Consider the following 26,681-nt stretch of genomic DNA (forward strand, 5'->3'; position numbering starts at 1 on the left):
GGTTCTAGAGATATATTCATTTGTGAGCATTCAAAACACAATATTTCCTCCTCAAATATTGATATTATGGTAACTGCATGGAATGTAGGTCTGTGAGGGCTTGTCACAAGTTTTTATTGGGAGTGATTAAAAGTAATGAATATTTCTCAGCAATACCGCTGCCAGAATCATCTTGCAGTTTTTTAAAAATTCTTACCCCCTCTGGTGGCTGTGTGTTCCTGTCAACAGAACTTCAGCTCAAGAGTATCTATCCAGCCACAGTTACATTTTAACTGACAATCATTAGCAAGGTAAAACTCCCCATCTCAAGTTGTCCCTAAGAAAAGCCCCAACCAAAAAAAAAAAAAATTGGGAGGGGTTTCTCATCCAAGTACCTGCCAAGGTTATTAGCCCTGCTTAACTTCTGAGATCTGACAAGATCAGTCTAGACCAGGGGTAGGGAACCTGCGGCTCTCCAGATGTTCAGGAACTGCAATTCCCATCAGCCTCTGTCAGCATGGCCAATTGGCCATGCTGGTAGGGGCTGATGGGAATTGTAGTTCCTGAACATCTGGAGAGCCGCAGGTTCCCTACCCCTGGTCTAGACTCTAGTCTAAGCTAGCCAAGCGAGAGAACTGGGGGATATATCCACATTTAAATATTGATTACTGGTATGTGTCAATGGCTATTTATGCACAAGGTATCTACTGCACAATGGGGGTGAATGTCTGTTGCAGCAAAATTTCTTGTACGGACATATTTCCTTCAACCCTGCTTTCACTTTCCATTCTCTTCAAAGCAGGGCCAGAGCAAGGAGGAACTGTGCCTGGGGCACACGTGCCTCCTGTTTCCCTGCCATGCCACACCCCTGCCATGCCCAGTGCGTCGCGCACGCACACACACCTCGTCCCCTTGGCGCTACGCCACTGCTTCACAGTAAGCACCACCGCTTCTAGCATGACTTTTAATTTGCTTGGCAGCCAGAGCGGGCAGAGAGCATAGCTTTGCCCCAGACATCTTCCCTCTGCCTATGGTCAGCCTATCCAGCTCCACTCTTCCCATTCCCTCACATAGTCCCCTTCTTCAGTAGGGTGTAGTCCAGGGAATTGCTTTTCCTCTTTCACTTGTGGAGCAGAAATCATTTTTGGGATGATCTAGAATATTGATATAACTGCAATTTAAATAGCTTTAACAAAGCCCTTTATCTTGCAGCTGTAGGTGTGATGAAATCTATGCCTTTAAGAATGAGTTGATGGGCAGACTTAAGAGAACCAGGAAAAGCAGAGGGAGACTTCAGCAAGCAGCTGCAAGGCAGGCAGAGAATGGCTCCTTGTGTGTAAACAGAGAAATGCGAGGAGACCATACTACAGCCCTACTGCACAGCAAACAACCCCAAGGTAAGTGTTCCATGCATAATGAGCCAATGAGTTATTTACACCACAGTTAGAGTTTCTTATCACTTTAGAGCAACAGAGTTTAGATATCAGTTTACACATGTAGCTGCTAATCAACCAGTGATGCAAAATCAGGGTGCTGCATAGACATATGAAGAACCACGCTCCATCTGGTGCAACAGTGATTTCCCCAGGTCATTCAGGAGGATAACAAAGGGGAGGAGTGGCCATACTTTAAAAACTCCTTAATCTCCTTTAGAAAAAGTTGGGTCTATCAAATTTCTACCCAGACTGAGCAGTTAAAAGGGTTTAATATCACTCTCTGTTAGGAGTTAAGAACTCTAGCTTACAGGAAAAAGGAAAATGTTAAGTTCAGTACAGGGGCTGAAATTCCATTGACAACAGTAGAAACATTGGTCAGATTCAGTTTTTTAATAAGGCTAGTTACAGCTCCCCTCTTGGGTCAAATAAGACCCAACTCTGGCTTCTGTTCATAGACTCTTTACTTCCATCAGGTAGTTATCATCACTCCTGCACACTTGAGCCCCTGCATCACACCAGCCAACCTCTCTTGTGCCCTGCTTCCCTTTTATTCCTCTCAGGAGGTTCCCTCTCTCCTGGGAGTCTCCTGTTCCAGCCTCCTAGTGGCTGGCAAGCTGTCTGTCTTGCCCTGCCAGTCTTGTACTGGTTCTCCAGTCTTCCTCCTTGACTGAAGCCTGGGCGAGGCTGTGCCAGTCCCACCCCATCCTCTAAGGCTGCCTGGTGCTGGGAGGCAGCCCTATCCCTGGGCAATATGACACTGCTCTAAAGCACACTTACTTGCCCAGACTGCTTTAAAAATCTATTTATAAGGAAGTACAATTTGTAACTTGGTTTCTTTTTAAATAAATCACTCTTTTGCCCCCTTCTGGCCAGTAAATAAATTTCTGCAAGTAGAGCCCTATCTAGGTGGAAATTAATAGATTATTTAAGTTAGTTTGTGACCCATATTAGTCCCTGTAGATTAATTCAGTGGCTGCCATCCCCCCCCCCCCCACACACACACACAATGAGTGAAACAAATGAAACTTACGGATTGCATTTTTTCTTTCTTTCCTCTCCATAAGCCAGATTCTTGCATGCCTTTATGCATATTTCTAAGATGCTAGATTTGAAAATATATCTGATGGCAAATCCTATTTCACCACTGACATCAGCTTTCTCAAAGGTGCCAGCCTCACTACAAGTACTGTTTAGGCTCCACAAACTTCCCTGTAAAAAGACAAGGAATAGAAATCAGGTCTCTCTCTTTAGATTTCACTCCTGTGCATCATATAGAACACTACAGCCACCTTCCCCTTCAGAAGAAGATTGCTTTCTGGCTTTCCTGGCAGCAGTCTTACAATTGCTTCCTTATGGGGTGTCCAAACCCATGCTCTGCTGACAGGAACTGTAGACAGGTCAATCATAAGCATAAGCTCTCTACAGACTTATCATGGTTTGTGGAACTCAGTATATTTTTTTGTGGAGGGAATTTTCCATTCTTTGACTAAAAGTAGCACCAGACCCACCAGTGAAGATCTGCTGAAATAGATGATTGAAGATTAACCTATTTCCATGCACTGGGAAGGTAACACAGGATGAAAACGTCAGCACTTACTCGTATGCCTGCAGAAAATATGCCCCTCAGGGGACTACACGACAAGACTGTTTGAATGGAATCCTTTTCAGGAATAATTCCACTGTCCTCTTGTACTCCACTTATAAGTCGCTGAAGACTCGGGGCCTGTTTTACCTGTAAATTAATTTCAATTAGTTTGCTTAAGGCAATAGATCCAATCCAACAGTTTTCTGAAAGTGCAGGAACTCCATTCATATATGAAACTCTCCCACTCAAAAAGATCACTCTGCTCACAGTACTGGAAAGCACAGACCTGCATGTACTCCTTCAATTAAAGGAAACCAGCCAGTCCACACATACAGAACTTCTAATGTTCACTGTGACACTCTGCTTTAATCTCAGAAGGAAAACAATCTAAATAAAAGATTTTCCAAATATACAAATCATGTTCTTTGAACAAAAAACAGAAATGTCACATTTAGGTGAGTATTAGTACTTTCAATACTCTTTTCCATTCTCAAAATCTATTGTGGTTTCTGATTCCAGAACAGGTATTGCTCTCAGAATACAATGATAAATTGACTTAATAAATTTATTTGCTAAATGACCCTTTAAAATATGTGCAAATACCCTGGTTGCCATTTCAATGGCAGTATCAGACTGACTCCTCTTCTCTTTCCTTAATTCCATCTCCTGCCCATAATCTGCCGTCAGAAAACATTTGTCAACTACCAGATCATTCTGAGACTTTGAGATATCTAGAAAATAAGAGAAAGTGGAAAAAACAAACGCATATATGCAATATTTTTAAATTCATACTGGGTTTTTGATAATTCTGAAAAAGAAAAAAAGTGTTCTGTCTGGTAGAACCAATCCAGCCATCCTCCACAGAGCCTTCCTCCAATTTACAAGGCATTTCCATTGAAGGAAGAGCCACTTAAGTTGAAGGAATTCTACAAACTTTGCTCAGTGGAGTGGTATCATCCATCCTGATACATTATACTCTGCTGATCTGAACTCCAACTGTAATTTCAGTGAAGTATTTCATTCAATACATTGTAATCATTATACTTCAGATGCATCTAGTAACATTTACATTTATCTAACTGTTTAATTTTAAAGCAAAAGAATTGACTAAGGCTGCAATCTAAAGGAGGGGGGCTGAAGCCTCACTGAATGAAGTGCGACCCTTACACAAGTGACAATGCCACCAGTGCCGCACAAAGAGACACAGAAACTGGCATAGGGGTGATTAGGCTGGTGCAGGGGAGGCACAGAATTCCCACAGCACTGGAACTTTCCCCTTTCCCCTGCTGTCACTTCTGTGCTTCAGGAGACTTTTTTATTTTTATTTATTTATTATTTGGATTTGTAGACCGCCCCATCCCCGAAGGGCTCTGGGCGGTGCACAACAATATCCACATGTGTACATCATTACAATCAGTGCAATTACAAAAACCAATAAAATCCATTAAAAACAGCGGTCAATACAAAATATCGGCGTCCCAAAACCCAATTTATTTAAAGGCCTCCCTAAGAAGAGGGAGTGGCCGGACTCCCTCTAAGAGGGCAGCATAAGGTGATAAAATATGAGGGGGGGCGCACATTTCAGCAACTGGACACTCCAAAGGCCTGGCGGAACAACTCAGTCTTACAGGCCCTGCCTGGGAGGGGGGCAGTCCAGTCATTAGGGAGGGGGGCAGTCCAGGAATGCCCCCTTTCACCAGCACAGACTTATGCCACAAAAAGTGTGGCATAAATCATATACTTCTGTGAGGAAATGGCTCCTTCCCCCCCCCCCCAGGTTTCCCCCCAGTTTTCCCTCCCCTTCTCCGAGCAGGTATCATAGATTTGGAGGACTTAAAAGTGCTAGAGGGACATCAGGAAGAGCTACCTGACCTAGGGGAAAAGATACCTTAACCCAGAATGACCTTGAGAGAAGGGTGGCACTGGGAAACTGATAAAACTCCTGGGAGCAGGGAGGGGAGGTCACTTTTTGCTGAAGGAAGCAGAGCTCTTGCCTGGGCTCTGGAGACAGCAGCCATTTTGGGACCATGTGCTCACCTAGACCCAGTCTTCCAGGTAATGGGAACTCTGTGAGGATTGTAACCTTCTAAGCTTAAGAGCCTACCTTATTGTAACAACTGCAAGGCTATGTATAGAGAAAGAGACAGAGGAATTGTGATTATATCTCATTTGTTTTGGGAATCCTTGCTCAATCTGGTGCAGTGCTAAAACATACTTGTAACCATTCCATTGTTAATAAATACTTTTGAACCTTAGATGTGGGGAACAGTTCTCTGTACCACCTGGGCCTCCGCCATTGTGGATGCGCTATCAGAATAGGAGGGCACCAGAAGGAAGACTGGCAGTTGGCTGCTCCTCCGGGGGCTCCAATCAGCCCTGTGGAACCCAGGAGAGGGGAAACCGAGGCTAGGCCTCAGAGTTGGAAAGAAAGTTGGGGAGCCCTGACCTTCCCCAGCAGGAAGTTCCTCAAATGGTCAGGTGGTGACAGCAGATTACTCAGAGAGAGAGAGAAAGCAAGCCCTTTCCAGGAAAAGGTAGCAACTCCTGGTAGAGGCTTGGTGTGGAACAGGGCCTGCTGGCCAAAACTTCTATGGGCTTTCCCAAGAGAGAAAGAAGTTTCTCCTACTTCCTCTTTGGATGCAGCACCATGGCATCATTCCAAGCCACCATTCTACCACCCACTCTTTGGATTGGCCTGTATGTGCTGATATACACATTATAGGACATACATGTTTGCAACATACATTGGAGTGCTTGCTGGGGTCAATGAAAAGGTGAAGGACACACTCAAACCCAGAAAAAATACACCAATCAAATCCAATTAAGTACTGTTATTTAGCAAAAGGTCTAGACCTTGACAATTGTTGAGCCAAACTAGACATCATGGTGCCCATGGGTCCAACTCATGAGATTTTAAAATGTCACAAGGATCAGGATCAGGCCCACAGTGCAGATGGCTGAGGCAGTTATATCTACACACACACACACAAACACCATGTGCCTTTTCAAGCTGCACAAAGAGTCACCACTTCTGTTTAAGCACTTGAAAAGGTACAGGGAGGCAGGGACAAGAACACTTCAGCTCATGCACTGTGGGCCTGCCCTGATCCTGATGTGGTCTTTACAGAATTTTTAAATCTCTGTAAATCTCGTGGGTTGGCCCAGTTGGCATCTTCACATCTAGTTTGGCCTTATGTCATTTTTAAGCCTTTTAAAAGTGGTGCAGACATCAGACCTATACATGCCATCATATCTAGCCTGGCCCTCAGGTGGTTCTTCCCAGAGAGATGCATAGAGGAACTGGGTTTCCAACCAGTTTTGTTGAACATGTTAAATGGGGAAAGCGGGATGCATGTCTATAAGCATACTGTGAACCCCAAGTGGACTTACTTAGGATTGGCCTTAGAACAGCCTTGATTTGGTGGTGAAAAGTGCCATAAAGTCATGACTGACTTATGGCAACCCTATCAGATTTTCAAAGCAGAAGATGAACAGAGGTGGTTTATCATTGGCTGTCTCTGATAGTGACCCTGGACTTCCTTGGTAGTTTTCCATTCAAACACTAACCAAGGCCAATCCTTCTTCACTTCCAAGATTGGGCTAGTCTGGGCCATCTAGATCTGGTTTTAGAACAGTGAAAGTCCTTACAAACACTTACTTTTCATATGTGTGGTAAAAGACAGAAATAGGTTTTCTACAGATCTATGGAAACTTTTCTTCTGGTCATGTTCCTGTGATAAAGAAACAAAACAGGCAAAGAGATAAAATAAGGAGCTGGGTAATCAAGGCTTCTGGTATCATATGCCCTTAGAAATTGCAAAGGAAGTATGTGTGCAGGACTTGCAAACAGAGATATCATTTCTACAGCCAAGCAAATCTGGGCAAATGTCCTGGCAGGGATGGTATTATAAATGTTTGCAGAAGGACAAGACTGTGCAGTCCAGACCTTTGGCATGTACCAAAGAAGTGGGAGTCTGTAACAACAACATACATACATACATACATACATACATATCTAAAATGAATGTAAACAGAAATATAACTGCCTATCCATTTTAAGCTTGCTAAATTCCACTGTTCAGGGCTGACATATGCACAAAATAAGTAATTTTATCCACAGTTGCCATTAAGCCATTATGCTGCTCCTTAACATCAACTTTTTAATAACAGTCAATCTTCCCCAGCCTTTCCACCTCAGAAAGTATTTACACACATCTAAAATATTAACAGATGGACTTCCTCCCTTTGACTTCCTCCCTTCATCAAATACGTTTTTTAAAAGTGTTGTTGCTCTGCTAATTTGTTACTGCTCCTTTTACTATACCAAGTTTTAAAGTGAGGAGAAAGTACTTTTTAAAAAACTGTGCCCTAATCTAGTGATGGCAAACTTTTTGGGCTCAGCATATCAAATATTCAGAAAATGCTTAACTTGAATCTGCTAGAAGAAGAAGAGTTTGGATTTATACCCGACCTTTCTCTCCTGTAAGGAGACTCACAAGCTTCTCTCCCTCCCTCCCTCCCCCCATAACAGACACCTTGTGAGGTAGGTAAGGCTGAGAGAGTTCCGAAGAACTGTGACTAGTCCAAGGACATTGAGCTCTTTGAGAGACAATCTCCTGTGGTGAGAGGTCATTTCACATGTGGCAAATGCAGGGCATGTGATTTAGCTATTCCTGCCAAAGAGTTTATTCACCCATTTATTAAGTTTAGATATACTTTCAATCGCTTTACTAATTGTAAAACTAAGGAGTATGTCTATCTGATTTCTTGTACCTGTCCAGCCCTTTATGTAGGTTGCACACTTAGACCCATTAAACAAAGAATTTTGGAGCACTCTTCAAATATCAGACTGAAAAAAAATTGAGGAACCAATTGTACAACATTATTTACAGAAAAATCATACAGCTAGAGATCTAAGATTCTTGGTTTTATATAAGCATCAGTCCAAACATCCTTTTACAAATGTACAACAGACCCTCCTTAGAGAATAGGCTAAATGGATATTCAGACTCAAAACTGTTCATACTGATTGGGGCTTGAATCAAAATTTAGATTTGAGATGGTATTTGTGAAACATTCCCTTTCTTATTTTTCTCAAGATTACACCCTGTCTGTTTAAATTTTACTCAGCACTATGCTGCATTTGGCCTTACACCCTGTCACAGCTATAAACATTCTAAGTGTATAGGCTTGGTTACTTTGCATTGACCTTGTGATTCTTCAGTAACTGACTTTCAAACATGTAACTGACTTTCAGTAAGTGACTTTCTAACATGATTGTATGCATGTAGGTGATGTCTTGCCTTGGAGCTAGATAATTTTTTGTATGTGTGAGCCAGATTATTCTGGTTTCTAAAAATACAAATATATTTGTATATTTAACATTTGTAAGTATACTCTCTCTCTCTCTCTCTCTCTCTCTCTCTCAGCTTATTATAATTACTGTGTCTATGTTGTGGAATTATTTCTTTGTTCATATTTTCTACCATTATTATTGTGATAGAACGATTGTGTCTAAAGTGGCTGAAGAAGACATATGTGTCGAAAGTATTGTTCTTTCCCCGGGTCAACACTCCCACCTTCCATTGACCATCAGCCAAGGATTTTATCAACATCCTGTTCATCTATATATACATGAAACCTATCAACGGATGTTGAGTTTTTTAAAAGCATTAGACATTGGTATCCTTCTACACTATGAGAGCGATTCCCCACTCACTAACTCAACCTAGGTTCATCCCGTCGGGCTGAAATTGCCGACCTAGGTCAATTCCTCCATTACTCCGCACAACAGCTGAGGTCACCTCGACGCGTCATTTGCTCCTCGTTCCTGATAGGCTGCTGCATTGCTATGAGCAGCATGTAATCTGCCCTCCATTTATGTGCATGGCCATCGCTTCTATACAGAAGCGGGGGGGAGGCACACTTTTTGCCAGTGCAAGTGTCCCGTTCCGCACATGCCCAAGACATTCATCTGTGATTGGCTGAACGGGCGAATCAAGGTGACAGAGATTCCCCACTTTACCAGCTTTGACCTGGGTTTGCTGAAAAAACTGTACCTCCCTGGTGGAGTCGGAAATTTAACGGCAAGGCAGAGCAGAGCAGGAACGGACCCGCGTGGAACTCGCCGGATGTGGGGAGTACCTAGGTGGAGCCTAGGTTGAGTTAGTGAGTGCGGAATCTCCCTTAGTGGATCTCTTACTCCATTACAGAGACTTGATATTATTTTATTTGGGATCCTCTGTGTATGCCTTCTTCCTCAAGATTTCCCATCTGAAGTCACTTCCTATATCAAGCTGAGGGATAAATGAAGTTGGGAGGCAAACTAAAGGGTGGTAAGCTCAATGGAGGGGAGATTTCCCCCCCTCCCCACCACCATTTGTCTGTTACAGATCTTGGCCTTAAACACACAGATTTGCCATTATCACATCTTGTACATCTCAGAAACTGACGTACACACCATGTCACAATGTCATCCAGTAAAACATGGACAAAAAGATAAAAATTGGAAAGAGACTGTGCACATGGGAAATAGCAGTTGAGTAACACTAAAAGGAGTCTGCCTAAATTAGCGCATTCAATGGAAAGACAGAAGTATACTTTACCACTGTATTAACTCCACTTGTAGATTCAGAAAATGGAGGTGGAGTTGGAGGAACCACAGAAATGTTACTATGTAAGGGGAGAAAGAACACAATTAGAACAGATTTAAATAGGTTTCTGCATCATCATTCTTTCCTCCCACTTTATTTACCATTGCAATTGAAAAGTCATCAGCCACAGATGATTGCCCCAAATGGCTTACAACAAATATGACAATATGCAGCATAAAATGTTACAATACCATGGAAACCTTATAAGGCTCTAGAGAGCAAATAACTGACTAAAGGAAGCGAAAATCTTCCTCTAATGCAAGGGTCGGGAACCTGCGGCTCACGAGCCGCAAACGGCTCTTTCCCGCTTGTGGTGCGGCTCCCGGCATGGCTGCCCCTTCCTGGGGAGTATGTAGAATCCCCCTCCCCTGAGGGGAGGGGAGAAAAAAGCAGCGCCCAGCTCAGGCCGGGTAGCTGGCTGCACGCTCCCCGTTCATGCGGGAGCGTGGGTGTCCAGGGGTGCCCAGAGGACCCTCCCTGGACCTGATGGGGCAGTGGCAGACGCCGGCCCAGCTGTGCGCCCTGCGGCGGTGGGAGGCCCCAGACTGGCCACGCAGCCCCGAGCCCCAGCGGCGACGTGCCTGGCCCCAGCCTCTGGGGCAACAGGCTGAGCGCTGCAGGGGCAGGCCGCAGAGCGAGTCACGGAAGAAGCTGGGGAAGGTGGAGGGTGCTTTCTGTTCCCTTTTCAGCTCCCCCCCCCCATTCTCTACTACATTCAACCTCCTTCCCTGCTTTTCCTCCCCTCTCTGGGGCTTTTCCACAGCAATCTCCCTCTCTCTCTTGTCTCTCTCTCTCTATCTTCTCCTCTCTCCTAGGTTCCTCCGTTCTCCTTTCCACCCTCCACCTTCCCCAGCTTCTTCCTTCTCCTCAGAGCCTTGTTTGACCACCCCACCCCGCCTTAAATCCTGCCCCAGGAGAATGGAGGAACCTAGGAGAGAGGAGAAGAGAGAGGGGGGGAGGGAGGGAGGGAGATTGCTGTGGAAAAGCCCCAGAGAGGGGAGGAAAAGCAGGGAAGGAGGTCGAATGTAGTAGAGAACGGTGGGGGGGGAGCTGAAAAGGGAACAGAAAGCTGTGTAGAAATATTAGAGACAGAACAAGGGGGAAAGGAGGAAACAGACTGGGAAAAGGTCACAATCAGAGGGTTTGAAGCGGACCCTGACGAGAAGGGAGAAGTTGAGGAAAGAGGGGTGTTGCCCTTTATACAAAGCGTAAAGGTAAAAAAACAAAATACTCAGTGTTATCTTCATTTTAAATGTCAAAAAGTATTTGTGGCTCCATGAGTTTTCTTTTCTGTGGAAAATGGGTCCAAATGGCTCTTTGAGTGTAAAAGGTTGCTGACCCATGCTCTAATGTCTAAAGGCATGGAGCAAGTAGGTAGCAAGTTCCTTCAGAAAGAATTCCATAACTTATACAGCTCAACTCAGAATGGCCTTCTCCAAGTCTTTAAGATCCCTAACAAACTACTTTTGTTAGCCTACTGAGATAAGTCAAAATTCTTAATTAAACAGTTGAGCACATTACATTACAACATGCAAAAAGGATCCATTATATCATAAACAGCAGAATTTGAGTTTCCTCAGGAGTGGCAACCACAAACCTAACTAAAGAGGGATTATCTCTTCAAAGGGGAAGCTATTATCATGCTGATTTGGAGCTGGCAGTGCTGGTGTTGTCAAACCATGGGAAGAAGGGGGAGGGGGTCCATCATCTGGTTGTGGTCCACCCACCCTGGGAAGAGGGGGCATTGAACATTGTTGCTCAATGCTAATATTGCTAATGCGCCTAGACTAGAAACAGTCTTACTGGGAGTCCGCACATTTAACTTCGTTTCTGGATGTCCAGCCTGCTCGCATGTCAGGTGACCCTCCCATAATACCATTATAAGTAACTGCGTATACATGATGCACCTTCACCTTACATTTGGCTACAGGTTTGTTTTTTCCTTTAAAAGGATCATTTCCAGCTGATTTCATTACTTGCATAAGTGAACCATTGTAATAGCATTTAGCATACAAAGTATAATTAAATACAAACAAGGGAGCAACAGGGGTCAAAAGAGACAGATGCAGAAGAAATGGTACAGGTGTGTAGTGATAGTGATTGTTTAAAAAAAAAACCTCAGTCAGATTGGGGCTTGGATTTAGGGGAAGTCTTTTCCCCACACTGTTTTCCCAATGCCAATATCCTCTCCACAGACTTGTAACTTGCTGGGCAGGGTGGGGGTGCAGACACCTGTGGGTTTTCTCTCATGGGGCAAATTGCAGCATGGGGAAAGTTATTATGTATGTATGCACTATCAAATCACAACAAACTCATGATGACCCCAGGAAGGGGCCTTCAAGGCAGGTGAGAAGCAAAAGCAGCTTGCCAGTGTCTTTCTCTTCAGAGTCTTCCTTTGTGATTGCCCTTCCAAATACCGCTCCAGCTTAGCTTCTGAGATCTGATGTGATTGGGCTATGCCATGCTGCCTTCCTTCTTTTTGGAGAGTTATTAATATAGGGAAATGATGCAGGGGGAACTGATTTCTTTTCTGCCCTCCCCCACAGAGCAACATTTTACAAGGGGCGGGGGACCTGCTGTAAGATCTGTGGTCAGTGTTTCATCTTGTTCAGCACAAACATCTTTGGGAGTCAACATCTTTGTTCCATTTTTAACCCCTATTATGCTTATAATTAAGACATCAGAGCAGAGAGGACAGTGAATGGTAAAGAGGCAACAGTTGTTTTAATCAAAAAGTTTAAAATTGCGATCAGAATCCCTTTGTAAAATATTTTCATAGGTGTGAAATATAATTACCGTTACTGATCATTGAGTGTAAAGAACATGTAAAGAATGTATAACATTTTTTATGCATAGCATTTAAATTTAGTACTGGGAAAGGAAATGCACCAAATGTGCCTATTTACAGTAAAATAAAGAAAAAATATGGCAAATCTCTTGATGTCTATTACCGGCCTGAATTAAATACATGATTTAGTATTTTGCTGAAAAGTAATCTTCAACAGTTGGGGCTTATTAGTCCACAGTACTTTCGCTTTTTATCACTTTCCCGTCAGTCTCAGTAGTTATGTTTAACTTTTTCTGTGTAAAAAAAGCTGTCAGCATGAAAAACAATGATTTATTTAACACTTTAAAAAAGTACAGGGAAATAATTCCAACTGAAAGCAGAGCCTTTTAAATAAGGCATTTCAATTCAGAAAGTAGGTAGGACTAGACCAAGACATTCTGGTGTACAGATTTGCTGCACTGCATAATCCAAGCATTCACCCAAGAATCTTTGCCTTTTTGCAGACTGCAACGCTTGAATTGTGAATTGCCACATCTGATCTCAGTCTTTCCAACCATCCTTCATGAAATACTTCAGCAGGGCTCCTATAAATAGCCATTACTTGGGTTGCTAGCGTAAATAGGAAACTGATGGAAATAAATCATATGCATGTGTTCCAACTAAAGGGAGGAATTGTCACTATAAATATTTTTGACAGCAGCAACATAGGAAGATTCCCACCACTTCCTGTTTAGCATAATTTGCCCCATGTCCTGATCTCATTACACTGCGTACCTCCCCAAATCATCTCTGCATCGTTGGTTGGCAAGGGTAGCAAGAGACTTAACACAAGGTAGCCCTTCTGGCAGCAGTCCTTTTTTTTCAGTTATCACCTATTTATTTCCTAAATTATTCAAAAATTTAATTAAAACCATCAGAATACAATTCTGCCTTCTTATGGCAAACCTGTAAAAACACTGACACCTGCTGAAAATTTCATGTGACAGTTTATTCTGTATTGTTTAATATATGTCCTGTACAACATTGGCTTCTCTAGGACACCATGTCCTCCTTAATCTTACCTTAGTTTTTGATAAGATTTCAGGAGCTTTGTGCCAGCAGTTTCGTGCCTATCTATGAAACAAAAAGAAAATCCACCAAGGTCATTTGGCACCAATAAAACTGCACTCAAACAGTTCTGTCTGTTGCAGTGTTTAAACTTTTTTCAGGTTGCCCACCCTTAGGGATTCTTAAAAGATTTTGTGAGCAATTTAAAAGAAATGTGATTTTTTTAAAGTGCTCTTTCAGATTTTCATTCAATGTTCAATCATAGATGGTAGAAAATTTAATTGGAGTCAGAAAATCACTTATCAGTACAACTGAATGAAAACAGTATAATCAAAGCTACTGTTTTTCTGAACATTTATAACATATTAGGAAAACTTCAAAATCCAAATAAAAATATGAATAAAGATTATCTTTCTGCTTACTAAACTTTGTTACTGCAATCAGCTAAGCGATACTTGCAATTCAACAGAGCCAAGTGACCAATCACATGAAATGAATGAACAGTGCAGAGCAAAAGCACCAAGCATCAATTATTAACAGTAGAAATCTCATTCTGCTATCACAGCTACTTACAAAGATAATAATTGTGCCTTAGATTAATTATTGACTAAGAAAATACAGAAACTCTTACATTGCTATAATCAGTTAAATATATAATGATTATTTTTCACAATAATCAATTACCTGGTCTTGGTAGACTTAAATCACTGCTCTCCACCCTATCACGTGGGGATAATACTGTCCTCTACTTTATAGTGTTGTTATAAGAAAAATCATGATAAATAACTTTGAACAATTTAAATGGTCATTTATAGGATAAATTCTAACAGATTAAAATAGGCCCCTAACGGTTGGAGTTGAGAATTAAAGTACACTTTTTAGGAGGTGCAGGAGAAAGTATTTGTTTCTGGTGCATTGAGAAAGAAAATTTGGCTCATGAGAAGAAAAAGTATCTTTCCTTCATTAAACTGTGAATTATCACACAGATCCTTATAAAATGGCATCTAGGCTGAGGTTTCAGAAACATTAACACTTTAAATGTAATTGATTAAATGGTAAATGATGACTTATCAGTTACATTTGAACTGACTTGACAGCTCCAATTTCTGCACTTCCCTGCTGTTACAGCATGTCAGAATGTTCATGTTGCCCAAATGACAATTATTGTGAAGGGGAAAAAATAACTCAGTAATCATTACAATGTTGGTTCCCTGCTTTTTTCCAGCCTATTAGTTCTTCCTCCAAAAGAGTAATAAACTAGGAAAGCAAATGCATTTGACTACAATCCTGTGCATAGCGAGGCTGTTGTGATTTCATTAACCAACAGGATTTAAGCAGCTCATATATCCAGGATCGCAGTTTTTAACTTGGACCAGTTTGAAATTCTTCACAGATTTACAGAGATACTTTGTTTAAAAAAATCTATTTTGTGAACTGTTCAAGTTATCACTCTTTAAAATTTAGTTCCTGTAATAACATGGGTGTCATGCAGTGTTTAGCCTGTCATTTACACAGTGCACTGCTGATATACATTTTGAAGTACACAGTTATGTTTTTCAGAAATATTTTAAACCAAAAGTACAAACAAGTTCTTAGCTTTCAAATCAGTGGAGGGCAGGCTATTGCCCAGCAGATAAAATCCAGCATGCAGCAGACGGAATAGAATAGAGCCTTCAGCAATTTTAAAAGGGTACTTAGAAAGTGGTCTCTGTTATAAGAATTAGGGTGTTAAAAGAATCTCTCTATTTTTACCTGTAAAAATATTCAAGAATGTATCTTCTCAAACTTTCTGTTTTCTGATAAAAGAGACCTTTGGGTTGGAAGGAGACCAAGGGATGGAATGTACCCAGCTGGAATGCAGCCAGATGCCCTGAATGCAGAGTTGGTTCCTTTGGTTTAGTTTTCAGCTACGTTTGTTAGGCCCCTTCCGCACATGCAGAATAATGCACTTTCAATCCATGAATTGTTTGAAAGTGGTTTTTGCTATTTCAGAAAGTAAAATCCAGCTGCAAAGTACATTGGAAGTGGATTGAAAGTACATTATTCTGCATGTGTGGAAGGGGCCATAGTGCTCCAGAAAGGTTGAGTTGTTCCATCTGCACAAACATATTGTACACCCTCCTTCATTATCAGCTTCCCCAGTTCAGGAAACTCATATTGTTTTTTCTTTATGGTTAATCGTATGGCTAATCATGCACAATACTATAAATCTTATGGATCCAGCCAGGTCCTCCCACTCACAGAATGTCTTTTGTGAGTGGAATTACTTCTTCAAGTAACCAAGTCTCCATGTTTATCAAATTCAAATTCCTTGTGCATGCTGCATACACTGAACAGGCTGATGAGCACATATTTCTCCAATGTAAGGAGAGGAATGATGCAAGAGGTATGCATTGCTGTCAATAGCAAATGGGTATCAACAAGGATCCAACATAAACAGTTATCCATATTAAACAGTTATGATTAAGATGAAATACATTCTACATAGCTAAACAACTTGACTTTTAATATAATTTAAGATCTTCAGGTCTGTAGCCAAAGCAAACAGCATTTTGCAGTCTTATAGACATATATGTTCACATACCTGAGGATCCATTATTTCAGATTAATCTTATTTCTTGCTAAATGAGACTGATGTGAAGTGCAGAATTAACAGATTATCAATTTATCTTATATTTTATTTAGCAGCAAATAGTTATTGTAGCTATTTTAATAACTACCTTCAGCTGGAAATTTCTTTGCTCGCTCCTCAAAGAACCATTCGCCTGCTTTTGCTTTAATATCTCTGCAAAACAAACAATAAACATTTGAACTTTCTATACACACTTTTACAAGAGTTATTTTAATAATCATATGTGAACATTCAAAAAAATCATTCTCAAAGATTCTAGAAGCAAAGGAACCTCTGCGACCATTGAACCAGGATTGTAAACAGGGTTAAAGAGCCAATGTGGTTTAGTGGTTTGGAACAGACTGTTCAGCCATGAATCTCATCTGGAACTTAGTCACTCTCTTCACTCTTAACCTACCTCACAGGGTTGTTGTGCGGGCAAAAGGAGGAGGAAAGATTATGGTCAGCTTTGATCACAGTGCAGATATTATTTATTTATTTGTTTATTTATAATTGGTTTTATATACTGCCCCTCCCCCGAAGGGCTCTGGGCGGTGAACAACACAATAAAACAATAGTCACAATAAAACCCCATTAAAACAGCAATTAATAATGTTACATTGGCGTCCAATCGTAAAAACAGAACTTCATAGATCCACCCTGGAAAATAAAACAGAGAAGCGGAGAACCCAGAATGTAAGGAAAAGGAGGGGGAAAGGGGAGGGGGGTGTCACACTATGGTCAACTTTTTTTAAAGGTGCACTTACTTCAGATTCAAAACAGAATTGGAGTTCCTTGCACCTGAATTCTATCAGTTTGTTACCAAAAGCTTCCAGTGTATATTTCAAATGAAAGAATCAGCATCTGTTTGTGTTTCACAGACACACAAAACACCAGAAGGGGAGAAAAGCAGGCAGAAAAGAAGAGGGGTGCATGGGAGCTTGCTATGTTATGTCTGCATGGGCCAATGGTTTTTTTAATCTATGTAAAAAATTTCCCCTGAACATTTCACATGTCTAAATTTAATTAATTGATTCAAAGAGTAGCAATTAATTCAAAGAATAGCAATCCACTTTCAATGGACTAAACAATGGGGTATGCAGTACAGACCTGTGTTGAAAAACATGTATAAGTGTAAAAGAGCTAGATAACACAATATGAACAATCCAGATAAATAATGAGATTACAGAAGTTAACTTTGTCAAACCACAGAAGCTAAGCAGGGCTGGCCCTGGTATATTTTTGGATGGGAGACCTCCAAAAAGTCCACAGTGGAAAGCAATAGCAAACCATCTCTGTTAGCATCTTGCCTTGAAAACTCTATGGGATTCCCATAAATCAGCTGAGACTTGATGGCACTTTCCTCCATCAACTTTTAATTATTCACTGTTTGCCATCAGGATATGTAGATGTAGGATTCAAAGCTCCAAAGTGTGGCATGGGATGCTCCTAGAATTACACCTGATTTCCGAACTATAGATAAAATTTTCTCAGGAGGAAATGGCAACATCAGAGGGTAGATTCTATAATATACCATAGAGTCTAGAAGGCCTAGAGGGCTTGCAGAGAGTACATGTTGTACCCTGTCTTTTATACTAGAGAGACTCTGTGGTTTTCCATATCGACTAGGGGAAATTGATTGTCATCTGTAAAGACTACAGACCAGAAGCAGGTTAAGGACTGAGAAAGGGATGAGATTGCTGTTGCATCCCAACTGACAAGGAGTTAGCTTTCCTTCTCAGCAGTGATTAAATAAGAAAGCCTCATATGATTAGACCTCCCATGTACTTTCAGTTGTGAAGGATTGCACAGAGGCAAGTAGCTTCCATGCTGTACCTTTGACTACCAGCCAGAGGCATACCATGAGGGTGGGAGAGGAGGCATTTTCCCCAGGCACCATTCCCATGGGTCACATGGGGGTGCATTTTGGCCATCTGCCCCTCCCCTTGCAGGCCAGGCTGAGGCAAGCAGTGCTGCCCTCGTCACTGGTCCTTTAGGTGTCCAGCTACTGGGGGTGCCCCAGCAGTGGCACTGCTGCGAGCAGGATGCAGTTGGTGGCACTAAGTGCACTCTGCCTTGAGGGGGTGCTACTGCCCCTACCTACTCAACACCTAAGAGCTATGCTGTCCAGAGAGGCCCGGGAGGCTCCAGCCAACAGCTCCCATAGTTCCCCCACCAAGCAAAGTTGCAGGAAGACCCTAACAGGGCATGCTCCCAAAGTGGCTAGATAAAAGCCCCCCTCCCCCTGAGACTGGTGGCATTGAGACTGGAGTGCAATTTCAGTGCTTGCCTCGGGTGCCATTTTCTCTAGGTATTTTCCTGCTACCAGCTAGAGGGGAATAATAAAAGAGAAATTATGAGTTCCATGCAAGCCCCCCTAAAACATCTGACTGACCAATTCTGGTAGTTCAAGTTCTGAGCTCAATGACCCACTGATTTGATCATACGTTTTAACTTATCTATATTTACTGAAGTCTTTTTAACAGGCAGTGTCACATGCTAATAATCAGCTCTGCAGAAGATTTTATGGATGAATAGAGAGCAGTTTTTCACTCTGAAAATCAGCTCATACCTGCCATAAACACAGTAACTTATGATTGGGGAAAGACCCATTTCAGGCATTTCAGCAGCATCATGGACAGAGATTCTAGACTCTCTTCCTTTCTCTTCTCCCAAGATTCTGATAATGCCTCTCTGCATTATTTTTTTGGACCTATGCTATTTTCCACTCCTCATACATAAACCTTCCCTTGATCTTCTTTTCTAGCAGCTGATTACTCGGCAATTCCCGAGAGTCTGATGCCTAAGACAAAATTCTGGCAGACAATATGTGTGGTGCAACCAACATATAACCAACTATGCAAATATTGTTGAACAACCAATGTAGAATTTCTCACTCATGAGCGTAGCAGACAGTGCATTTCCATATGTAGGGATTCAGAATGATGCGACATCCAGAGCACACTTGATGGCTGCACCCATTACACACAGCACCTCTATTTATCAGCATTCCAAGAGCTTTCTGACAGCGGGCACAGGACTTTTTTGGGTACTCATGGCTCGAGCTTCTTGATTCTTTCCACCGAAGTTGCTGCAGCTGCATTTTTAGCTTTCTGCTCTCAAAAAAATAGAAATATGTACATGTATTCACAGAGAAGCAACTGCAATATCAATGCTTCTGGACAGTTATCAGCACTGCAATCACTATCTGGGAAGTTGCAAGAAACTGTTTTAGGACATAATTCACTTTACTTGACACAGGCAATCTAGACCAAGTGCAGATGGGGATCAATCCATAATTCATTTTCCCCACAGTATATTTATTTATTTATCTTTCAGATTAATAACCCAACACTCCCTTGACAAGGAAGGGTCAGGGTGGCTTACAACAAAGTAAAATTACAATAGACAATCTAAAAAGCAAGAACAGTAAATACATAATATATAACACAATTTGAAACCAACTGTAAAAATCTCTGTATCTACACACTATGATATGATGCTAGAGTACTAGCTGACCTCGGGGGATGTGAGAGAAGATTTGCTTCTTTGCTCCTGTCCTATGGCCAAATTAGATGAGATGGCACTTCCGTTTGTTTGTTTGTTTGTTTGTTTGTTTGTTTGTTTGTTTGTTTGTTTGAAATGTTAAAAGCAGTCAGGGCTCCTTCCATATCATTGGGACTGTGACCATGGCAAGAGAGGAAGTGTAACCTTTTCTCCCACATAGTTTTTCCACTTTAAATCACTTCCCTCAAGCTATTATTTGCCCCATGATGGAAAACATATAAATTCCCATATAACTATATGATCACTCTCATGAGGAGCTCTGGATTATACAAATCAAGAAAAAGTTAAACTCATTCTCCTTATGCTGTGATCCCAGTCCAGTGAGGGGTGCTTTTAACATCACAAAACAACTCTGGGAGTTCCATGTGATTTCAATTAATTTGGCCCATAAATAACAAAGTCTTTTGGGGGGAAAAATTACTAGGGAGCTCCACTGAACAATCACAATTGGTTTCCAATTATTTTTGAAGAAGACTAGCACAACTGAAGTTGCGGAAACCAGAAGAAAATAAATCCAATACATTGTGAAATAGATAAGGAAGTTTGATATAATTTTTATGTGTTTAGTAAGGTTTGCAGCAATCTTTCCTGTATGAATGGTCATCACTAAATGCATTGCAGCTAACTATTTAAGATGCGATTTCATAACTAGACTAATCCAGTGAAGAAGCTGAAAGAAGCAAATATTGTGCAAGGAACAGCCAAAAGGGAGAAAAAACAAAAAACAATGACACATCATATTCTAGAATGGTAACATACCGTATTCTTTCATCATCCAACTTCCTCAATATTTGATCACGATACAAGACATCCAAAATAATCTCTTGCTCCAATCCCTTCAGGAAGTTGAGGTTTAGTTCTTGGGACATTTTCCTTCCAATTTTATCAATTTCAGATAATTCTACAACATCTCAAAATAGTAATGCTGCTAACGTTTAGTGACAAGATTCAGGAAAGAAGAAATGTGAGAGTCTTTTTAGTGGCCAGTGTCTTTCTTTCATTAGTGGAACTTTTGAATTGTTTCATATTTTTGCAGAAGGATGAAAAGAGTTTCTACATCTGCCAACCATCATTTCCCCAGCCTCAGTGCCTGATGAGCATACTTGAGCTGAGTCGCTGTAATATCCAATCTCCTGTAAACAAAGAGGAACACAAACTCTTAATTTGCTGTAAGAAGCTCCTTACCAAGCACAGGCCTGGTTCCAGACAGAGGGTTCTGTCAAGAAGAAAGTGATGTATTTCAAATTGATAGGTAACAGTAAGAAGTGGGGAGGGAAGAAATCTCATCTCAAATATCTCGTGAGGAATTTTTCATTAGGATTTGATTTTAAGTAGATACATTGTACTTTGCAGGACTGACAGATAAACCTTGTCCCCAACCTTGTCTCTTCCCATGCCCTTCCACAGCACTATACTGCTAGCTCTCAATATTTTCTGAAAAAGTGCCAAGACTCATTCATAAAGGTATCAGATAGGAGCTGAATTGCAAAATGTGAATAATCATAGTTTAGACACTCTCATTATGACAGACCCTAAATAGCCTATCATAATGCATTCTTACTCTGAAGCAACAAAAGGAGAATCTACATAAACTGCGTCCTGAATTAATGAAAAAAAGAAAACAACTAAATTAACAAAAGTTGTGACGGAAGTCAGTGTACGTGAACAACTTAAAACAAAAAGATAATTGAACTGGGATATGACTACCTCTCCTTGCTTGTTGATGCTCTTCTTGTCCCGTCAAGTGAAATGTGTAAAAACTGGTGTGGCTCAGAGAGTATGTTTTAAAGCAATCAATTATTCGTAGGCCTTTACAGCTAATGCGTATGTCATCTGAATCAAGCCTAGTTTGTTTCTGTTGAGGCTAGATAAAAAGGTTCTGCACAAAACAGCTGTTATCACTGACAACACACATCCTACCGCAGTCAAGAGGATGTCATTTTATTTTGGTCATTGTACACTAATACCAGTTTCTGGGTTAGCTACTGACAAATGCAAATTAGAAAACCTGGTGTACATGTAAACACTCTAAAAACTAACAGGAAGTTAAATAAAAGCAAACCACAATCATGAATACATTTTGAAGAAACTGGCCATAAAAGGGGATAACAGTAGACTGCAATGGTTTTAAAGATAATCATTCTTTACCTGGTGCTCTGAGCTCCAGAGGCAACCCTTCGTCAAAAGGCACAATCTGTGGGGAGATAGTGATTTCCAGTGCACTCTAATAAAAAACAATGTAAAGCACTCACCCACGCTTCTTAAAGTAATATAGAAAGATATGTGCCTTGATTGCTTATATTAAAGATCAAATGAAATCTTTTGCAGAGGGTTTGGGGGCGGGGGGGAGTTTTGGTGCTAACCTTTAAAGCCCTAAATGGTTTGGGATCATCTGTGGGACTATCTTTCTCGCTATAACCCCTGGAGGGCACTCTGTTAAATGGAAGTCATCTGCTGGTGGTCCCTAGTCCTAAAAGCCTTCAGCTGCCCTCAGCCAGAGTCAGAGCTTTTTTGGCTCTGTCCCCAGCTTGGTGGAAAGCTCTGTCTGCAGAGCCATGGGCCCTGCAGGCCTTAGTTCAGTTCTGCAGGGCTTGTAAGATGTTTGAGGCCCATGGTTGATGCAGCAAAGGTTACATGATTGCTGGCCTCTCCACGTTTTTACCTTTCTCATCTTTTCTTTATTCCCTTTCTTTTTTCTACCTTCTTTATCTTTGGTTGGGTCTCCCCTCCTAGGCTGTTCAACCTAGGTAGCTGTAAGATGTTAACTATAATGGCACCATGGGGTAATTTTAAACCATCGGGGGTTTATTTTTATAAACAGATGTGTATTTATGTACTTGTATTTTATATAGTAAGCTGTCTGAGATTGCCTCTGTATGGGAAAGGACAGGATATAAACCTAATAAAGTAAATGGATAGCATACATTTTGCTTTCTGATATAAAAATAGTCAACGTTATTGAATTAAGCCATTATTTTATTTGGTAATTGAATTTAGAATTCATATACCACCCTCCCCCGAAAGGCGGTATATGCTATTTATCCTAGCATTCACAAAACTGCTGAAAACGAGGTGTATAAGACCTCAAGATTGATCGTGGTACTGCACTGCAATTGCATTGTATCAGCTAGTGAAGAATTTCAGAGTGGTCCTGGATCCAACCTTTCAGGTTTGATCAGTTGCTACAAGGATTTTCTTTAATCTTGATCTTGTCTATAAGAAATCCTCCCTTCTAGACTTAGTTTACCTGGTTACATACATCCAAGCTTCTGTAACCTTTAGACTGGATTACTGTGGGTATAACTTGTGGCTACATATTTATTGTCTGCAATCAGTCATCATATACTCTTTGGGTTGCCAACTTTCAGGCGGAACTTGAAGATTTTCCAGAATTACAACTGAAATCCAGACAACAGACATCATTTCCCCTAGAGGAAATAGCTATGTTAGTGGGCAGACTCTATGGTATTATACTCGGCTGAGCTCCTTCCTCTCCCCAAACTCTCCCCTCCCCAAGGCTTCATACCAAGATCTCTGGGAATTTCCTAAGCTGGAGTTGGCAACCCTAGAACTTGCCACCTTCCTCAGTACAGTGGGCAAGCAGGAGGAGGAACTTCAAGTAGAATGGGTTCCAACATAGGGTTGCCAGAATTAGATTGGGAAACACCTGAAAAAACAGAGGGAGGAATTTCTATACTATAGCATATAATGCAGTAGGGTCCATCTTTCAAAACCATCATTTTCTCTAGGGGGTATTATCACTGTTGGGGTTTTCTGGGCTGTGTGGTTGTAGGCTGGTAGTTTTTGCTCCTAACGTTTTGGCCACATCTACGGCGGGCATCTTCAGAGGCATGTCACTGTGATTTCTCTTTCACCTTGGGATCAGTTATGAATCCAAGGAGTTCTCCAGCCACCAGAAGTTGGCAAATCCATGCAACCATCAGCTAGAAAGCTCTCAATACCAGCATGAAAGGCTGCCTTATTTAAAAATGCCTTTATTGAGAGCATTTTATTTTATTAAATTTGTATCCCACCCTTCCCAACTAAAGTTGGGGTCAGGGTGACTGGGATTTAACCTTTTTCACGGAAGGCTGAAAAGTTTTAAAAATATGGAAATTGTATAAATGGTGGTTCATTGAGGACTCTTGTTTTCTAGGTAATTTTTGAAATTCATTATGAAATAAGAATTCGCTACACAAACCTTTTGATTGTTTTTAAGTCCTGAGCTGCAAAAAAAAGTGGAGCATAAAAAAATAAATAAGCCATTGAAGCAAGACCTAGACACCCAAACACATAGTTGCCACAGGGATTTTCAGACAGATGGTGGCTGTGAGCTCTCTGTGAGAACTCATGTGTTGCTGGCATGTGTCAGCTACACTGTCATTCGGGGGGACAGTATTTATTTATTGATTGATTTACTGTACATTTATTTCCCGTCCATCATCGAAGTCCCTGGGCAGGGTACAGTAGGCGGCAGACAAAGGCATCGTTAGACAGTCCAAGTTCAAGGCAGGAGGTAGGCAAAAACGTGGTTTGTACAGTCCAGGGGTCAAGGCAGGCAGCAGGCCAAGGCATGGTCAGACAGTCCAAGATTGAGGCAGGCAAGAGGCTAAGGCAAACATATTTTCACGTTTGTTACCTTGAATGAAGCAATAATTCACCCCATTTTAGGAACAACTGTGCAACATTTCTTTTAAAAGCAGAGATAGCTCTTGCCTATCCAGAGGTCAAAGCAGTCCGGGAGTTCAGACAGGCAGGTAGGCTGAGAACCAGAGTTCAGAAAAGCCAAGGCCAGGACCAAGTGTGTGGAGCTTCCCAGTGAAACCATTTGTTACACCCAAACCAAACACAGCTCACACTCAGGCTTAAATGGCAAGGGAGGGAGTGACTCCCTGCAAGGACTCACTCCCCCACTGTGTCTGCTTTGAGTCTCTTGTCTTAGTGTGCAGCTATTCTGGCATCTGGGAAGAGGAGGATGAGGAGGGAGCTGGTTATGTGGGGTCAAGGGTAAAAGAAAGGCAGGAAGGGTTGGCCCCCTCAGTGGGTGCTGTTAACCCACCAACAGTTTTCTAGAGTCTGTTGTATTTGTTTGTACAACAGGCTTTACTCCTAGTCAGGGGTCTGCAACCTGCGGCTCTCCAGATGTTCATGGACTACAAATCCCATCAGCCCCTGCCAGCTGATGGGATTTGTAGTCCATGAACATCTGGAGAGCCGCAGGTTGCAGACCCCTGCTCCTAGTACATCAATAAACCTATTATTCTTGAAGATACCAAAAGATTCGTTTCTGGGAGTTGGGGGTGGGTTCTGCAACATTAACAGTGCGACTGCACCTGAATTTCAATCCTTCACATAAAATAGAATGGTATGTTTCAAAATGCACTGGCTGTGTTTCTCTGTCAAAGAAGAGCAACTACCAAGCTGCGTATCTCAATGTCTATTTTGACTGAGACATTCCACTTGAAGAGGCTCACAGAACACCATTCCAGACTACAAGAGTATTTTCTGAACCAGTAAGGAACACCATAGTGATGTGTTCTCCTTCATGGCTTTACTGAAAGGACAGAAGGGCACACTGAGGCATTCATTTACATGATGTCAGTCATTGAGTACTAATAAAAATAATAGAGAATGTCATCCTCTAAGCAACATACTTTTTCTGAATTGAACAAAACAATTCATGTGCATTTTTTCAATAATGATGATAATTTTGCAAAGTTGGATGGCATTATTATATTGCAGATGTTTAGCTGAGGCATTTTTTAGGACCACCCAGCTTACAACTCATGTTTATGGTCACTATGTTAATTATTTATGCTTCAATAATTTATTGATTGAATTTCATTTCTAAATAGGACAAAAATCAATGCAATGCCATACATTTGCCATACAAGAATAATGAAAACAGTAAACTAAAATTATGAGGTTGAATGTAATAGTATACACAACGTGTAACAGCAAAAAAAATACCCCTTTGAGTAAATCACTATTTTCTCCTTTAAGTTTTATAAAACATTCCTAGAACCTTTCACTACAGCTGCATTATCTGCTGGATGTGCAACGAATACAAATGCCTGCAAAATATTCTGAAGCAAGAGGATAGTTGCAATAATTTCTAAAGAATATGTAATATTTCTGCAAGAGTGATAAAAGAATAGGAAGTAACCAGAGACAAGAGTAGGGAGTGCTAGCCATGCAGTCAGTTAAATAGCAGTATGTAGCTCAGCAAAAATCCTTCCTTTTCCCCTGGCAAAGCCCAAGTTGACTTACCTTTTCCTTCCATGTAAGAGATACTGCTGGGGTCACTTCACTTTACTAAAGACTTCTTTGTTCCTTCTTGCTGAACCCTAGTTTGAGTAGAGCCCCTCAGTGAACACAGCTATATTGTCCAACAGCTATCAGTATCAATGTGAATTGTTACTGATGTAAATAGTTATCAAAGAAAGGCTGGAAATGCCTCAACTGTTTGGGCGGAAACACTGAAGTGTGAGAAATGGCATTCATTAAAATCTATTTAAAACCCATAAGCCACTCAACAGGAAGACTAGTGGCTGTTAACATTCAACGTGCTTTCTCTGTCTCTAATGTTAGATGTATGCAACGTTGAAAACCGCAACTTCCACAAAACTTAGAAAAAAAAAAGCTTCAGTATTCTCCATATACCATTTACTGGAAACAAGATGGTTTTGTTTTTTCTTCAGAGAGCCTGTGTGTTATTCCTATTTGCTTGGTATTGGTAGATAAGTACGTACATTTCCAAATGCCTTAAAGGTTCGAAAAGGCAGAGTTGACCCACTTATCTTTCATACAGAATCAGGCACTATGTAGAAGAAGAAGGAGGAGGAGGAGGAGGAGGAGGAGTTTGGATTTATATCCCCTCTTTCTCTCCTGCAGGAGACTCAAGGGGGCTTACAATCTCCTTGCCCTTCCCCCCTCACAACAAACACCCTGTGAGGTAGGTGGGGCTGAGAGAGCTCCGAGAAGCTGTGACTAGCCCAAGGTCACCCAGCTGGCA

The 26,681-nt window shown here is 41.4% G+C and overlaps 1 protein-coding gene across 4 annotated transcripts in view; it reads right to left on the reverse strand.

Moving 5' to 3' along the window:
• Positions 1 to 26,681, reverse strand: part of SYTL3 (synaptotagmin like 3) — a 50,377-nt gene that overhangs the window by 18,347 nt on the left and 5,349 nt on the right. The window contains exons 1-10 of one of the 4 annotated variants that reach the window (XM_048487999.1): positions 25,937 to 26,050; positions 20,426 to 20,799; positions 18,997 to 19,212; positions 16,209 to 16,273; positions 13,503 to 13,554; positions 9,606 to 9,672; positions 6,659 to 6,731; positions 3,604 to 3,731; positions 3,013 to 3,147; positions 2,446 to 2,624 (exon numbers count right to left, since the gene is read on the reverse strand). In XM_048487999.1, the coding sequence (XP_048343956.1) occupies positions 2,446 to 2,624; positions 3,013 to 3,147; positions 3,604 to 3,731; positions 6,659 to 6,731; positions 9,606 to 9,672; positions 13,503 to 13,554; positions 16,209 to 16,273; positions 18,997 to 19,212; positions 20,426 to 20,535 (1,025 nt within the window). In that variant the 5' untranslated portion in view covers positions 20,536 to 20,799; positions 25,937 to 26,050. Of the gene's footprint in view, positions 1 to 2,445; positions 2,625 to 3,012; positions 3,148 to 3,603; positions 3,732 to 6,658; positions 6,732 to 9,605; positions 9,673 to 13,502; positions 13,555 to 16,208; positions 16,274 to 18,996; positions 19,213 to 20,425; positions 20,800 to 21,373; positions 21,432 to 25,936; positions 26,051 to 26,681 lie in introns of those variants that run through there. The other 3 variants (XM_048487991.1, XM_048488007.1, XM_048488015.1) reach the window with 3 other exon arrangements.

This window comes from Sphaerodactylus townsendi, linkage group LG01 (genome assembly GCF_021028975.2).
Source record: "Sphaerodactylus townsendi isolate TG3544 linkage group LG01, MPM_Stown_v2.3, whole genome shotgun sequence".
Classification (NCBI taxonomy): domain Eukaryota; kingdom Metazoa; phylum Chordata; class Lepidosauria; order Squamata; family Sphaerodactylidae; genus Sphaerodactylus; species Sphaerodactylus townsendi.